Source organism: Helianthus annuus, chromosome 3, assembly GCF_002127325.2.
Source record: "Helianthus annuus cultivar XRQ/B chromosome 3, HanXRQr2.0-SUNRISE, whole genome shotgun sequence".
Taxonomy (NCBI): Eukaryota; Viridiplantae; Streptophyta; class Magnoliopsida; order Asterales; family Asteraceae; genus Helianthus; species Helianthus annuus.
In genome coordinates this window covers 155,816,727-155,832,115 of record NC_035435.2, presented here as the reverse complement: position 1 = coordinate 155,832,115, position 15,389 = coordinate 155,816,727, and the positions used below count along the sequence as shown (strand labels likewise).

Here is a 15,389-nt window from a genome sequence, read left to right as displayed (position 1 = left end):
CAAGGCTTCACCCTTATAAATATCATTATGTGCGCACCTATTTCATAAAAAAACAATCATTCGTCTATCATATTTTCACTTATAAAGTTACAGATACATAATGGACGTGGTTTATGCAGAGATAGAGATCACCTCTTCACTTTCAGCTCCTAAAGTTTTCAAAGTCTACACTGACTTTGACATCATTGCCCCTAAGATCAATCCTGAATCTTACACTACAAGAAAACTGGGTTTTTAGTACATGCAAAAGCGTCCTAAAATGTTATTTTATAGGACCTTTCATTTGATAGGACCAACGGTAAAAGCGTTTCATGTAAAGGGGTTGTAATAAGTTTCGGAACTAAAAAAGCGTCCTAACATCTCAAATAAGATTATGAAACCAATTTTATGGTCGCGTAATATGTTTTTGAACAACCAAAATAGTGTCCTAATAAAAACATATTAGGACACTTTTATGATGTTCTAACATGTGCTTACATACTTTTAATCTTTTGATACACTTACAAGCGTCCTTAGAAATTAATTGATAGGACCCCTTATGATGTAACATTATAGCTAATTTAGTACCAAGAAAAGGGTCCTAATATACCAAATAAGATTATGAAACCAATTTTATGGTCGCATAATATGTCTATAGAAACTTAAATAGCATCCTAAAAATAACATATTAGGACACTTTTACAATGTTCTAATATGTGATTACCTACTTTTAATCTTTTGATACACATACAAGCATCCTTAAAAATTAATTTATAGGACCCTTATGATGTAACGTTATAGCTACTTTAATATCAAGAAAATGGTCCTAATATCCCAAATAAGATTATAAAACCAATTTTATAAACAGACCATCAACATATAACATCATAATAGTTATTGTATAACATCAACTAATGAAAAAATCATTATATTTCAAATAAGCATGTTCATAACAAAAACATTATCCATAAATAAGTTTTAACATTATCTAACATAAAGTCTTAACTTTTAACAAAGAAATTAAAAGCAATTAAAGAAATAAGAAGTATAAAATCTTGAGTCATCATGCGTCCTCAATCCTCATGGACTACCTACAAATAAACCATCCATGTATAAGCATTAAGTTCCATGATATTAAAATTATTTGTATCACAAATTTAACAAATACATACCGAGATAAATGGATAAGGCCATGCGATGGATGCACCAATACAATCTTGAATTGTAGAAAATAAACCATATGGTCTTACCAAGTTTTCATCTTTTTTTATTGGTACTTGAACGTTTACCTCACACCATTCTGGTCCAATCTCTGTACCACCAACTAGATCATTTGGGTCCAAGCTCTGGACCCTTCCTCTTGCTACAATCTCGGTAGAGTTTAGAATGCTTTTGAGGAAAACTTCATCTCCGACCTAGTGATGCTTTTTCTTTGTTTTGTCACTCTCTGCTAGACTTCTCAAAGATTTAACAATATTTTTCAATCCCAAAGCTTGTAATTTTTTTTTTGGTTCTCTCGAATCCTTGACATTCTACTCTTTTCATAAGCATTCATACGTCTTTTGGACATTCTACTCTTTTCATAAGCATTCATACGTCTCTTGCTACAATCTCGGTAGAGTTTAGAATGCTTTTGAGGAAAACTTCATCTCCGACCTAGTGATGCTTTTTCTTTGTTTTGTCACTCTCTGCTAGACTTCTCAAAGATTTAACAATATTTTTCAATCCCAAAGCTTGTAATTTTTTTTTGGTTCTCTCGAATCCTTGACATTCTACTCTTTTCATAAGCATTCATACGTCTTTTGGAGCTTTGTCCTTGCATACTTTTATCTTCCATTACTGGTGTACACAAAAAAGAAAAATCTCATTAGTGATGTGAATCGTGTAGCCCTTGCTAGTAGTATCAATATTCAAGTTAACAAGGTTTTATCTAAGGCTTTCATGCTCACTGTAGAAAAAAGAAAATAAAAGAGAAAAAATGCACACATCTGAGAAGAAGTGGATGACAGGCTTAATTAAATATGTGACATGAAATTTCATGGAGTTCTTTATTCCTGTCTTCTTTGTCTCATGTTTGAATCATGAAGAAGACCCTAAGGGAGATTTACAATCAGTGGCGGATCCAGGAATTTTTTTCAGTGGGTTCAGTGGTTCACTATTTATACATGCTCATAGAACCGAACATAAAAGTTTTCGGGTCGATTCGACGGTTCGGGTCGGGTAAGGTTCATCACATAATAAAGATACGATACAGTAATAAAATAAAACATTGGCATTAGAAATTAGAAACACGATAATTTAAATACGATAGTCTTTACGAATTTAAAAAAACGTACTTATACTTTTTCGCTACGAGTTTTTAAGATGAAAACATTGCATTACATCTTCGACCTACAACTAAGTTAAAACTAAAGATTGATATATGCAACCCGCTAATAGTAAAATAAACTCTGCTCTAGTAATAAAAATAATTCATGTTTTGCTTTCGATATATGCATCTATTTGCAAAACAACCAATTTACAGGAACTATTGATGTCCATGCTGATCTTCCCCTAAAAACCTATGAGATTACAATATAATTTGTTTGGTTTCTATTTAAAAAAACATATTCATTAAAAGCATGCATCCACATGAATGTTGCCAAGAAAACAACTTCAGTGGTGGAGTTCCTAGTTAAACATTTGGGGATGCTGGTTTCAGAAATGGGGTCATGGCCTCATGGGGGCGCTGGTTTAATGTTAAGACAAGTTTAATTTTAAATTTTGAAATTAAAAAAAAAATCAAAAAAACTTTACCCTAAGGAGGAGTTGAACCCGTGATCTCTCATACATGAAAGTATATGACTTAACCAATCTGCCACACATCAATTTCATTCATGTGTTCATCCTAAATATTTTTTATGGGTTCATACCAATTTTTGTATTAACATTTCTACTAAAAATTTGAAACCGAATGGGTTCATGTGAACCCGTAGTTCTCAACGTAAATCCGCCCCTGTTTACAATAATCTAATACAGGACATGACACTTGATACATATATGCGCAACAAAAAGTTATAGGTGACCCTATGGTGGATCAAAAAGTTATAGTATGCTCTTTTTTTGCTTTCAAGGCATCAGTTGCCTGATCATTGTCGTCACCGAAGAAAAAAAACTATCCATAGTTGTCATTTTCATTCCTTAACATCACAAGCCGAAACATTACCAACAATCACCAGTGATTATTTGATAAACGAAAACAGAATCAAAGCCCTTACCTCAATAATCGAACGAACAAAACAGATTAGGGCGGCGAACAGTCCAAAAAAACGAATCTGGAGAATATGTGATTCTTTTTCTTTCGTGCGTCTCTCCAAGATAGATATGCGGCCCCCTTGATGTCTTCTGTTCGTCCTCTGATGTGCGGCTGATAACCTCTGATTGCCGCCTCCCACTTCTTGCTGCCGTCTGTATAAGATGTTGATGTATTGTATTCAAGAATGGCCTCTCATTCGTATCATGTATCATGGGCTTGGCCCATTTGAAAAATAAATAGCATCCTCTAATTTGTTGGGGAAAGTGGGAACTAGAATTTGGGAGGGAGTTAATTTTTTTTTTTTTGGGGAGGAAACACAATTAATTGATGATAATCTTAAATAGTTACAAATATATTTTTTTGAACGGCATGGAACGACATGCCAACCATCGTGACACCGGACGCTGTAGTCAAGGTCGACTACTCGGTCGCAGAAAATGATGAGGAGAGTGGGAATTGAATTTGGGTCACAAGGAACACCAATTCTTTCCCAACCACTCCAACACTACCTCATTGGCAATAGTTACGTATATTTAAGAAACTATATTTTTTAACTATAAATTAAAGGTATTTTAAAAGGCATAAATAAAACATATATTGAAAAAATAAAAAATGTCCAAATTTATAGATTTTAGTACATCATACCATAGTTATTAAAGGCGTTAGGGAACTCAAGGCGCACAGGTCTCGCCTTGGGCATAGGCACAAGGCGTAAAAAAGCAAGGGTCTGAGTAAAAAAAGGCGTACAATAAAAAAATTAAACAATATTATGTTTGTCTTTGGTCATTATCGATCTGGTTCATTACAATACCAGTATGATACCGGCACTCGGCAAAGCAATCGTTGCCAATAGACATGTTTTTTACATCGACTCAAAACCCATAAAAATGAATACTCATACCGGTACCGGTGTTGTTTGGTCGGTATCGGTCCGTTACGATACTTGTATCGTACAGATACTCAATATAGCTTACGATACCAAAAAATTGGGCCATAAAGGGTTACATCGGGTTGTAGTGGGTTATGTTAGATCATGATGAGCAATAATATGTCACGGAGATCTCAATGGAACATATTAAGACTTAATAGTAATGATGGCTCTTAGGATACCATGTAACAACATTATTCTGTCATATTAGGGCTTAAAGGGTTATATTGGATTACAATGAGTCATGGTAAACCATAATGGGCGGTAAGAGATTTGGCTTGTCCTAATAGGTCTTAAGTGAGTATAACGAGCCGTAATCGTAAACAATGGTAACGTATAATACATGTATTAAAGGGTGAGACATTGATAACTTTAATGGCATAGGAAATGCTTTATTATATCTTATAAGTTCTTAACTTGTCATATTGGGTTAATATATCACTATTGACCATAGTTAACCCTAACTGACATCATTATCATTATCATCATCATCATCATACTTAGTAAATCTCACAAATAACAAAGTTAATGTAGGGTCTGAGGAGAGTAAGATGTAGACAGCTTTACCTCTAACCTATCTGACAATCGTTGAAGTGTCCATGCCATCTCAACCAATCTCACATTTTTCCTTTTTTTTAAATAGTTTACCAATTCATGAAGTGTCTAACTATTGCCAACACTTTTGAGCATAGTTTAGACACTTTTCATTGAATGATTGAATGACATGGCACACTTTTATTGGGTGATTTTAAAGTTTACCACTTTCAAGTGTCTAACAACTCCCTACACCCTAAGTACCCTAAAATCATAGACCCTCCTTTTTACTCTAGCCACTAATCACATACACCCTAAAGAGATGGACCTTACCTCCTCAAGCCTTAAAATCTCCAAACATCACGACAACATGTTGCCTAGCGACAAACTTTAAGACCAACCCTAGGGGTGGAAAGGTGTTTCCTAGCCGCAAACAAGGCGAATGACCCAACCGCATGGCGCCACATCCCCTCTAATCATAATTTTCGTGTATAAAAAAATGCCTACATAATATATATTAGTTTTGTTTCTTTGTTGTACAAATAACACTAATTTATAATATTTTAAATAAAAAAACTAAAACAATTTTATATTAATTTCTTTATCTAATTTAAGTTTTAGAGTAAACTGCCATTTTGGTCCCTGTGGTTTGGTCACTTTTACCACTTTAGTCCAAAACTCAAATCTTTTAAATCTGGATCCATGTGGTTTCACTTTTATTGTCATTTTGGTCCAAAAAGGAAATCAGTTGATATTTAGCTAATAAAATCCTGTTATTTTGTCCTTTTTCTTAGGGGCAAATCGGTCAATATAATTTTATTATAATACATTATTAATTAAATCAATGAAATCAGCTAATATTTGGCCATTTTGCCCCTAAGAAAAAAGATAAAATAACAGAATTTTATTAGCCAAATATCAAATGATTTCATTTTTTGACCAAAATGGCAATAAAAGTGAAACCACATGGACCCAGATTTAAAACGTTTGAGTTTTGGACTAAAGTAGCAAAAGTGAACAAACCTCAGGAACCAAAATGACAGTTTACTCTAAGTTTTATTTTTGTTTACAACTTTACAAAATTCCCTCTTCACGCTAATTGATTTCCCTCCACAAAAACCTCCCGCCTTCCCAAAATTCCCACCAAATTAATTCATATGCCGTAACTTCCTAATCGTAAAGCTGAGTTGTCTCTCTTTGACTCTTTCTTCTTATGGTTTTCTGTACTACTCGTATTTTTCATCACCGTTGCTTCAATCCTTAACCTTGAATCGATATGCAGTGACGGAGCTTAGCAGGAACCACTACCAATTGAACCACATGCTTTGACCCCTTGAATTGCTTCGACTACAGGCACAACCAATCGACCTCATGGCTCAGGATCCAATTGACCACTCATTACAATCAACATCTCCCGTAAGTGTTTAGGTAATCACATGCTTCTTCTTTCACTTAATTAACTTCTGGGCCACTGTAACTTATAGACAAATTCTTATGCATAAGTATCCATGTATACAGATTCCTTTAATTATTTCTCTATTGCATTAGGTGTTGGATTATAAGCCATTTTTAGATATATATATATATAGGCTGTTGTTTTTTGCTACTATTGTGTAAGTTTGTATGTAACATTTAGCAGGTTGCCTACATGTATAGTTAAGTAAATCACCAAAGGAAGTTTGTTCCTATAGAAAACTTATATATTATTGTTGATTTTTGTGAATGTAATCCCTGTAGGTAAATGCAGGGTAAGTGATATTGTACAATATATGGCAGAGGATGCCCATTTTGGGCATTTATTAAACATGAGTCCATCTGGGTTATGGTCTATCCCTAGGGGTTTAAATAAAAAAATTAACTAGAAGAGAAATGATACAAATGGGTCAAGGTCAAGAGGTCACAAGTAACCCCATTATATTTATTGTTTTTATGTTCGCAGCCTTGTAAAATATTTTGTATAAAGTAATATATTATTAGTGTAATAATAGTCTTTGTAATCATATTTGTCGTAAGCAACAGCTTATAAAAACAGACAAAAAACGTTTGCGGGTCAACCCAACCTGACTTGTTATGTTCCGCACTAAAAACAACCCTAACTTGACCCATTACCCAACCTGTTAGACCCGCCCATGTTGCCACCTATAGAATCTAGTGACTAGACTAATGCTAAGAGAACAAACCAAAGTGGCTAACTTTTCATCATCCTTTTTCTAAGAACATAGCTGGCCGTTTCCCTTGTGGGTTGATGTGGAAAAGCTTTGCCACATCACTTAATGTTTGCTAGATGCTTATATCAAGATACTGGACAACAAATATCAATGGAATTAGCTGGTGGGACGGTGTCTTTATTTTATGGTGTATACACAAATAGACCTGTATATACAACATCATATTAGATTAGAATCATATACAATGATAACTGCAAAATCAAGCTTAGCCACATCAGCATTCAAGTCGTAGACTAGTCCATATTTTCATTCAAATATCTATTACATAATTTACATAAGATTAGCCCACAAACTAAAACACAAGTCATTACTGTTCTTAAACTGCACAATAAAAGATTCCTTTTTTCACTTTTTTTCACTTCTGGGCCACTGTAACTTATAGACAAATTCTTCTGCATAAATATCCATGTATACAGATTACTTTAATAATTTCTCTATTGCATTAGGTGTTGGATTATAAGCAATTTTTAGATATATTGTACATAGGCTGTTGTTTTTTGCTACTATTGTGTAAGGTTTGATGGTTTTAGTTGATTTTGTAAACATGGTATGAGATTATGTCTGTTTCATTGACTTTGACATCAATACTATGCTCAATGCTATTCATAACCTGTTCGCTTCTTCCACATCATTGTATCACAAGAGACAATCACTTGGTACGTGCTAAAATATTACTGAATAAGTTTGTCCGGTTGGGCACAGTGGCGGACCCAAAAGCTATTTGCTGGGGGTGCGGATGAGGTGTTCAGCCATATTTTTAAGGGGTGCGGTCGGGTTTTTTTGCTTAAAATATACACTAATTTTTTTTTCAAAGGGTGTGGCCGCCCTCCCTGGCTAAAGGCTAGGTCCGCCCATTGTTGGGCGGGGTAATGAGTCAGGGTGGGGTTGGTCAGGAATGTCGTTTTAAAAATTGTCATTCTGGGTTGGTCAGAGCGGATTTTGGCCAAAATGGGTACAAGTCAAAATGACCCGTTGTAAAAACATGGTTGATTTGACTCTGTTTTGAACAAGTTTTGACCAACATGACATAAAAAAAATCTATGCAATACAATAAGAAAGATTGCTTGAAAGCTTAAAGAGTTTAGCACCTATATAATCATACAAAATCATATTAAAGAAGTCATACAACACAAACTCTGCTCAAGAGTAATGTTCCTATAAAACCAACAGGTAATAGAAGATTTCTGCTCCAAATCGCATCTTCGGAAAAATCAAAGTCTGCTAGTATGTTTTTCTAGCACGACTAGTCAATAGCCCAATTATTGTGAAGGGAATACTCTCAACCACTGCATCAACAATATAAGATGTATCAATATACATGGAGGAGCAGCGATTTGGATCTATAAACCTTGTTAAAGTTTACATAGTTATCCCTTTTTGACTTTTATACAAATGATGCTCATCCAAGCTACACAAACAAAAATATATAGATACCAACATATCATTAAAACTCCATTAGCACATATGATTCTTTTTTCGTCAGCTTTATCTTTCCAGTAGTATTTCCAAAACCCATAGATCACTAGTAAAGTTATACAAATTGGGGACTTATCTAAATGTTCACTTGTAGTGACCATGACTGGCAACTTAGGGGTATAAACGAGCCAAGCCGAACTCAATCTCGAGCTCATTACACTTATGAAAACACAAGCTCGGCTCGATCCAAACTTTGTTTCTACAGCTCGAGTTTGGCTCCTTTATTATTTATTAGTTAGTTTATATTAAGTATAATCATTATTTTATATATAATTAAGTTATTTTTCATAATTTTATAAATAGTAATTCTTATTACTAAAATATATATTTAATATATTATTAAAAATTATATAAATATTGGGCTTGTTTAGGCTCGCAAGACACTCGAGCTCGATATGCGAAGCTTGCTCCTGGGCTCGTTTACTAAACAAGCTTGTTTCTAAGCTCGAGCTCGGGCCTAGGCTTGTTTCAAGCTTTTTTTAGCCGATCTCAAGTAGGTTGGCTCCTTTGTTCCTCTAGCCGGCATGCCTATTTTCTGCTTAATGTAAACATAAAAAGCCCAAAAAGGCATAAAAACAAAGGAAAAAACACATGATAATCCTCATTACTAGGCTGTGCCTTGAAAATTTATTGTAACAATATTTGTTTTGTATATATCCCATTGTACCTTCTGAAAATGATCGGCACACATATCACTGCAAAAAATATATGCAATCAAACAAATAGTTGAAGTACCCTGTTTTCTAGGTAGTGTAAATCGTTAGCAACTTGCTAACGATTGTAATTTCAAAACAAGCATGTCAAAAATAGTTTTAGTCACAGTTCTGATGGTTTCAATTAGTCATTTTTGTAGTAGTGAATAATAGCCGTGTATTTATTAGATTCTATACAACTTTGCATTTAAATTTTCAAAATGCAACCTTTCGAAAAAAAGGTTGCGAATTTTATTGATATTTACAACTTTTTAAGAAAAAGGTTGCAAGTTTTAGTAAAATTCGTAACTTTTTTATCAATAGGTTGCATTAGATCTTCTAATGCAACCTTTATGTTTAATGAAGTTGCATTATAGTCAAATGCAACTCATTTGAAAAAGGTTGCTTCTAAAAGGTTGCATTTGTAATAAAACTCTAACGAATAAGCGTCCTATAAAACTAATGTTTTGTGACTCAAATATCAAGTGTCCTATTACGGTGTATTATAATAACACCACAATGATTAAACGTCCTATAAAGTTTAAAGTTATAAGACCCAAGTGTAAGTGTCCTATTAAGTTAAGTTCTAATGTGACTTCGACTAGAAAGGGTCCTATAACACTGAACATTTATGACTTAACTACAACGTGTCCTATTAAGTTATTTTATAATAGGACCCCAGATGATCAAGTGTCCTAATACAGTACCACATAATGGGACACTAACAATTAAATGTCTTATAAAGTACTTTATTAGGATCTACATTTTAAGTGTCCTATTAAATTATATGATAATAGGACCCCAAAAAATCACCCATCCTATTAAATAGTTTTTTAGGACACCGGTTTAGTAGAGTATATTATAAAAGGACCTCAAAAGTTCATTAGTCCTATTAAATAGTTTTTTAGGACCCTCTTTTACAGGCGTCCCACAGAAAAGGTCCTAAGAAGCCATTTTTGTTGTAGTGTTACAAAACCATTAGCGTTATCAAAGGTGATGGTGGAGTTAGAAGCATCAAGAGCATGACATATACTGATGGTAAGAGATCACACCGTGATATACATATATAACTATTTAGTTTTAAATTTTAAAATCGAATTGAGCTCTTTCATGTCTTTGCGTAGTTGTTTTTACTAACACTTGTCACAGGAACAAGTTCAAAGCACACAATCGATGACATTGACGCAAGCAACTTTATACTAAGTTGGACGTTCTTTGAAGGAGACGCCTTGATGGGTATAATAAACACAGCTACTCACCATATGAAGTTCATACCTTCTCCTAATGGAGGATCCGTATTCAAACAAACATTTGTAATTAGGTATAAAGGTGATGCCAAACAAATGGATGATGTTATTAATATTACTAAAGAAGCAATCAAGAATACTTTCAAGAAGATGGAGTCTTATGCTATTGCCCATCCTGAAGTTTACTAATGCTTTCACCTAGATAATGGTGATGTGTTCGACTGTGACATCATTGTACTCTATTTTTGTTTCATGTAATAATGAACAATAAAATATATTAAGTACGCATAATAAATTTTCTAATTTACAGACTAATTAGTGTTGATAAAGTAGTTGTAACTCTCTAAAACATCTTGAGACACACATAATAAGTGTAAAACAATGACAAAAAAGAATTTATAAGCAGCATGATCACTACACTTTTATGCATCTCTAGTTGTACACACTTTTGTGCCATAACCTAATTGTTAGAATGGTTGGAATCAATTTTAGTTTAATTGACTTCATAAACGGTTTAACTGGTCTAGGGAAAATGAAGAGGCGTGTTGTTAGTTTGAAATTTGAAGTTCAGGCGTCTTACTCAGGCTACATCTTAATTCAGGCTAATTAAACTGGTGGTAAAGTAACATCTTTGCCCTAAAGAACGGATAAATAGATATAATTTTAATCATCAATCCTAATCATTCTTCGCTGGTTACGGAAAGAGGACGGACTGTCGGTTTTGGAATTTAGAAACACAGGGGACATTTTGTTTTAATAGAAATTTCCAATACTTAGAAACTTGGATGCCGCAGAAAATAATAGAGAGAGTGAGAGTCGAATCTGCGTCACAATTAACATCAAGTCTTTCACCAAAACACTCCACCAGTACCTAGTACCTGGGCTACCTGGGCTGCTCAGTTACACTTGTACTTGCAACAATTCATATACTTTCATAGATATCTTTCAAAGTACATGTCTACTAACATTTCTTGACAAAATTATCTAAATTCACAATCTGAAAATAATTTCTTTGTGTTTATACATCCTTTTTCCTACACAAAAATTAATCAAACAAGCGGAGTTCCAGTCACATACTCGGTGAAAGCCAAAGCAACCAAACCCAACATCGCAGCCCGACCGTTCCACAGCTCTGCATCCGACGTCATCAACCCACTCGACTTCGACTCTGCCCTCACCCCTTTAAACAACGGCACCAACGACGCCACCGACAGCACCAAACTCGTCGCTACAAACGCCGGTACACCACCGTGAGAGATCTGAGCGAACACATCTTGACCGTTGCTCAACTCGACCGCCATCGCTGACACAAACCCTATCATCGCTAACCTTCCGTTAATCCTCTCCGGTGCAGGCCCACCGAACGCCAACACGTCGGAAAACTTGGTGCTGACCTTGGGCGCCGGTGGTGGCGGTGGTGGAGTGTTCATTGGCGGCGGAGTTGGTGCTGCTGGAGTTTTGGAAGCGTCGGTTGAAGGTTGTTGATCTTGTGACATGCACCTGACGACAGCAAAGTTGACGTTTCTTGTAGATGAAGAAGGGGTGGTGGTGAGACGTGCAACTGGGGTAGCCATGAAGACTGAAGTAGCTGCCATTGCAATGGATGATTGAGAGAAGGTCGTGGGATTATTAATGTTAATTAAGGTTGTGGTTGTTGATGGTGGTTGTAGAGTTGGTGGGTTGGGTTATATAGGGGAGGGGGTGAAGACAAAGACTGGATATTAAGAGGGCCACGTTACTCACTTTTTGGGTTGGGTCACGTGGCTTTCGAATTAGCCGCTGGGACGTTGTTGTGGTGAGTTCGGCCTCTACATGTGCAGTTTTAGTACCAGTGGACTGATTGGACCATGGGACTTTCCAGATTGTTTGCATAAAGTTCAATTTTTAAATATGATTTGGTTAGTCTAATGTCTTCAACAAGTATGGATTAGTGGTAACTAGGTGATGTGTCGGTGTTTACACCTTTGGTGTATTTACTTGGTGATATTCAACAAACAACTAGGTATTCATGTATTTTTTTAAATCACGTACGTTTAATATTTAAAAGATGTATTTACTAAATCACATGTGTCTTAGTATTTTTGTATAAAAACTCATTCAAGGTAACACCTGGCAATGCGTAAGAGGTTTTGATCATTTGTTCATGTTGTAGTTATGGGCTTATGACATGTTACGTTGATTTGCTCCAACCATCCTTCACGATATCGATTTAGTAAAGGCCATATCGTGTATGATATGTTAATATTACGTATAAACGTAAATACCTAGTGTGGGCCATAAAATGTATATATGTGTGGGCCCTCGGAGGCCAAAAGTGAAAGTCCACTAATTTTGACGTTATTTTACTAATTTCGTGTACATAACGTTAAAAAGCAAGGGACCGTTTATCATGTATTATGTGATGGCGTTGATAGCCGAAAGACAAGTGGTACTTGCACTAATCGACTTTTGTCCCAATTGTTGAGTGTTATGTGCCTTATATCCAAGGCTTGATGCAAAACTACTATCGAGTCGGGAGTCTCACTAGAAGCAACCTCTCTATTCCTACGGGGTAGAGGTAATGCTGTCTACATCTTATCCTCCTCAACTCTACCTTAGTTTTACTATTGGTGGGATTCACTAAGTATGATGATGATGACGACGACGACATATAAACAATTGCCTTGTTTTTAATAAACTGATCTGATTTTAATTAGTTATTTTCCAATGCGACATGATCTATGTGGTGATTGACGTATGAAGGTAAGTTAGCAAACCACTTACTTTTACAAGCTTTCCATGAAACCATACAAATTATGAAATGCGTGGCACGTTGTTATTCGATGTGGGTGATTTTTAAAAATCAAATTTTATCCTATATATACAACCCATTCCAATTTTTTTAACAAACTCTACAACTTCACCCAAAATTACATAAACTCTCACTCATTTCCATTTCAAAAAAAAAAATGAGGATGGCAACCGTTGCGTGGACCGAAGAAGAAGAAGGTATTGCACTTTGCAAGTCGTGGGTCGAAGCTTTGAGCCACCACACGTCGGATAGGCGAACGAGCGGTGTTTTTTGAAGGACAATCTGACAACACTTTTGCGTCCATTGTGAGACCACCCGAACTGTCGACACCCTTTCGTCTTGTTTTAGGGTAATCCGTCTGGATTGCGAAAGATTCGAGACGATCCACACCGCCGTGGATTACGAGGGTGGTGACCTCAGGGAGGACGACATCATTCAAGTGGCTCTCATTAACTTTAGGCATGAGTACCCCAATGACTAATCGTTAAACGAAGGTCGATAGTTGTTTTTGATGTGAAAATAAGAATGAAAGTGGAAGTGTGCATAAATAAGGTGGAGACAAAGTTTTGTATTTTATTTGTTTGGGTAAGGAGATAAATAAGAATTAAAGAATATAAAAAGTTTATAAAAAAAAAAAATCTTTAATGAGCAACATAAACCAACGGGATGAACGAATGAATGTTTACAAACACATTACCAAACGTTCACAAACACAATTGAACGAACGAGACATACGTTCGTGTTCGTTCATTTCACTAACCGAACGGAATTTCTTGTTCGTTCATTAATCAAACGAAAGTGAACAAGCTTCTCGTCGCACGGTTCACAAAATGTTCGTTGAACATTCGGTTCGTTTACAGCCTTAGATGGAACCATTATGTAAGATAGCACATACAACAACAACCGTACAAAGTATAATCCCATCTATAGTCAAGCTATTGGTAGAGTCTACGAGGGTGAGATGTATGCAAAAACTTACCTCTATGATAGATAGAATACTTATAGCTAGCACATCATAAGTCGATATATGTACTTGACAATTATATGTACTTAGGCAAGAGTATTCATAAATCAAAATATTTCATCATTTACTCATATACTTACAAGCTTTTAAAGTACATGTCTACAAACATTCTAATTCGATATTCAAACTTTCATCTAAGACCACGATTTAAATGTAAGTACCTGTAGTCTCTTTGTTATATAGAAAAATTCATCATATAAGGGCACTGCCCGTCACATATTCGGTAAAAGCCAAAGCAACCAAACCCAACATCGCAGCCCGTCCGTTCCACAGCTCTGCATCCGACGTCATCAACCCACTCGACTTTGACTCCGCTCTCACCCCTTTAAACAACGGCACCAACGACCCCAGCGACAGTACCAAACTCGTCGCTACAAACGCCGGAACTCCACCGTGTGAGATCTGAGCGAACACATCTTGACCGCTGCTTAACTCGACCGCCATAGCCGACACAAACCCTATCATCGCTAACCTTCCGTTTATCCTCTCCGGTGCAGGCCCACTGAACGCCAACACGTCGGAGAACTTAGTGCTCACCTTCTTCGGTGGCGGAGTTGGTGCTGCTGGAGTTTTGGAATAGTCGGTTGAAGATTGTTGATCTTGTGACATGCACCTAACGACAGAAAAGTTGATGTTTTTTCGGAGATGTTGAGTGGTGAGACGTGCAACGGGGGTTGCCATGAAGACTGAAGTAGCTGCCATGTTAGAATGAATGATTGAGAGAAGAAGGTTGTGGAATGAAGGTTGTTAACAACTTGTTTTATTGTGGTTGTTGAATGAATGTTGATATGGTGGTCGGATAGTTATATAGGGGAGGGGTGGAGACCAATACTGGATATTTAGAGGGCCACGTCACTCACTTTTTTTGGGTCGTGTCACGTGGCTTTCCAATTGGCCGCTGAGATACTGTTGTGGTGCAATTTCACTCAGTGCACTCAGTGGCCGCTGAGAAATTTTTTTCATGGGGGGCGAAAATTTTTTAAAAGCAGTTTGGAATATTGCCATTATTTTCGATCCGATTTGGTCCGGTCGGGTCGGATCGGATCAAGAGTTAAGACATTTAAATTTGGGATATTGGATTTAATAACTTTAACTTTCACCAATTGACCGATAACGCTCCAAATTTTTGATTTGTACAACACAGCTCCTAACTTTCAACGTATTTGCTGACATCACTCTCAAACTAACTAAACAC

The 15,389-nt window shown here is 35.9% G+C and overlaps 3 protein-coding genes and 1 long non-coding RNA gene across 5 annotated transcripts; 1 reads left to right on the top strand and 3 right to left on the bottom strand.

Annotated features, from left to right (window-relative positions):
* Positions 1-891: 891 nt before the first annotated feature.
* On the bottom strand, positions 892-3,484 carry LOC110930388. The gene is made up of 3 exons (XR_002587781.2): positions 3,237-3,484; positions 1,152-1,818; positions 892-1,070 (listed from the first exon to the last, which is right to left on the bottom strand). It is a non-coding gene; the product is annotated as an uncharacterized LOC110930388 (long non-coding RNA).
* A 2,403-nt stretch (positions 3,485-5,887) lies between these two features.
* LOC118490216 (root allergen protein-like) lies at positions 5,888-10,690 on the top strand. Of its 2 annotated transcripts, none has more exons than XR_004888693.1 (3): positions 5,888-6,164; positions 10,098-10,170; positions 10,282-10,690. XR_004888693.1 is itself a non-coding variant. In XM_035987628.1 (3 exons), exons 1-3 carry the CDS (start codon positions 6,108-6,110, stop codon positions 10,566-10,568), a joined length of 405 nt encoding a protein of 134 aa, XP_035843521.1. In that variant the 5' UTR covers positions 5,929-6,107; the 3' UTR covers positions 10,569-10,690. The 2 variants fall into 2 exon arrangements, 1 of the variants encoding a protein (XP_035843521.1); XM_035987628.1 differs by having other exon boundaries at positions 5,929-6,152.
* A 595-nt stretch (positions 10,691-11,285) lies between these two features.
* Positions 11,286-12,049, bottom strand: LOC110930386 (early light-induced protein 2, chloroplastic-like). Its single transcript, XM_022173687.2, has one exon. It carries the CDS (start codon positions 11,972-11,974, stop codon positions 11,429-11,431), a length of 546 nt encoding a protein of 181 aa, XP_022029379.1. The 5' UTR covers positions 11,975-12,049; the 3' UTR covers positions 11,286-11,428.
* A 2,182-nt stretch (positions 12,050-14,231) lies between these two features.
* On the bottom strand, positions 14,232-14,965 carry LOC110930389 (early light-induced protein 2, chloroplastic). The gene has a single exon (XM_022173688.2). It carries the CDS (start codon positions 14,894-14,896, stop codon positions 14,387-14,389), a length of 510 nt encoding a protein of 169 aa, XP_022029380.1. The 5' UTR covers positions 14,897-14,965; the 3' UTR covers positions 14,232-14,386.
* Positions 14,966-15,389: the final 424 nt, after the last annotated feature.

What these genes read in the sequence shown, in the direction of transcription:
- LOC118490216 (XM_035987628.1), top strand. Translation starts at nt 6,108, where the DNA reads ATGGCTCAGGATCCAATTGACCACTCATTACAATCAACATCTCCC. An exon ending in CATTACAATCAACATCTCCC is followed by an intron (nt 6,153 to 10,097) that starts GTAAGTGTTTAG and finishes TTTTTGTTGTAG; the next exon opens with TGTTACAAAACCATTAGCGT. An exon ending in GAGCATGACATATACTGATG is followed by an intron (nt 10,171 to 10,281) that starts GTAAGAGATCAC and finishes CACTTGTCACAG; the next exon opens with GAACAAGTTCAAAGCACACA.
- LOC110930386 (XM_022173687.2), bottom strand. Translation starts at nt 11,974, where the DNA reads ATGGCAGCTACTTCAGTCTTCATGGCTACCCCAGTTGCACGTCTCACC.
- LOC110930389 (XM_022173688.2), bottom strand. Translation starts at nt 14,896, where the DNA reads ATGGCAGCTACTTCAGTCTTCATGGCAACCCCCGTTGCACGTCTCACC.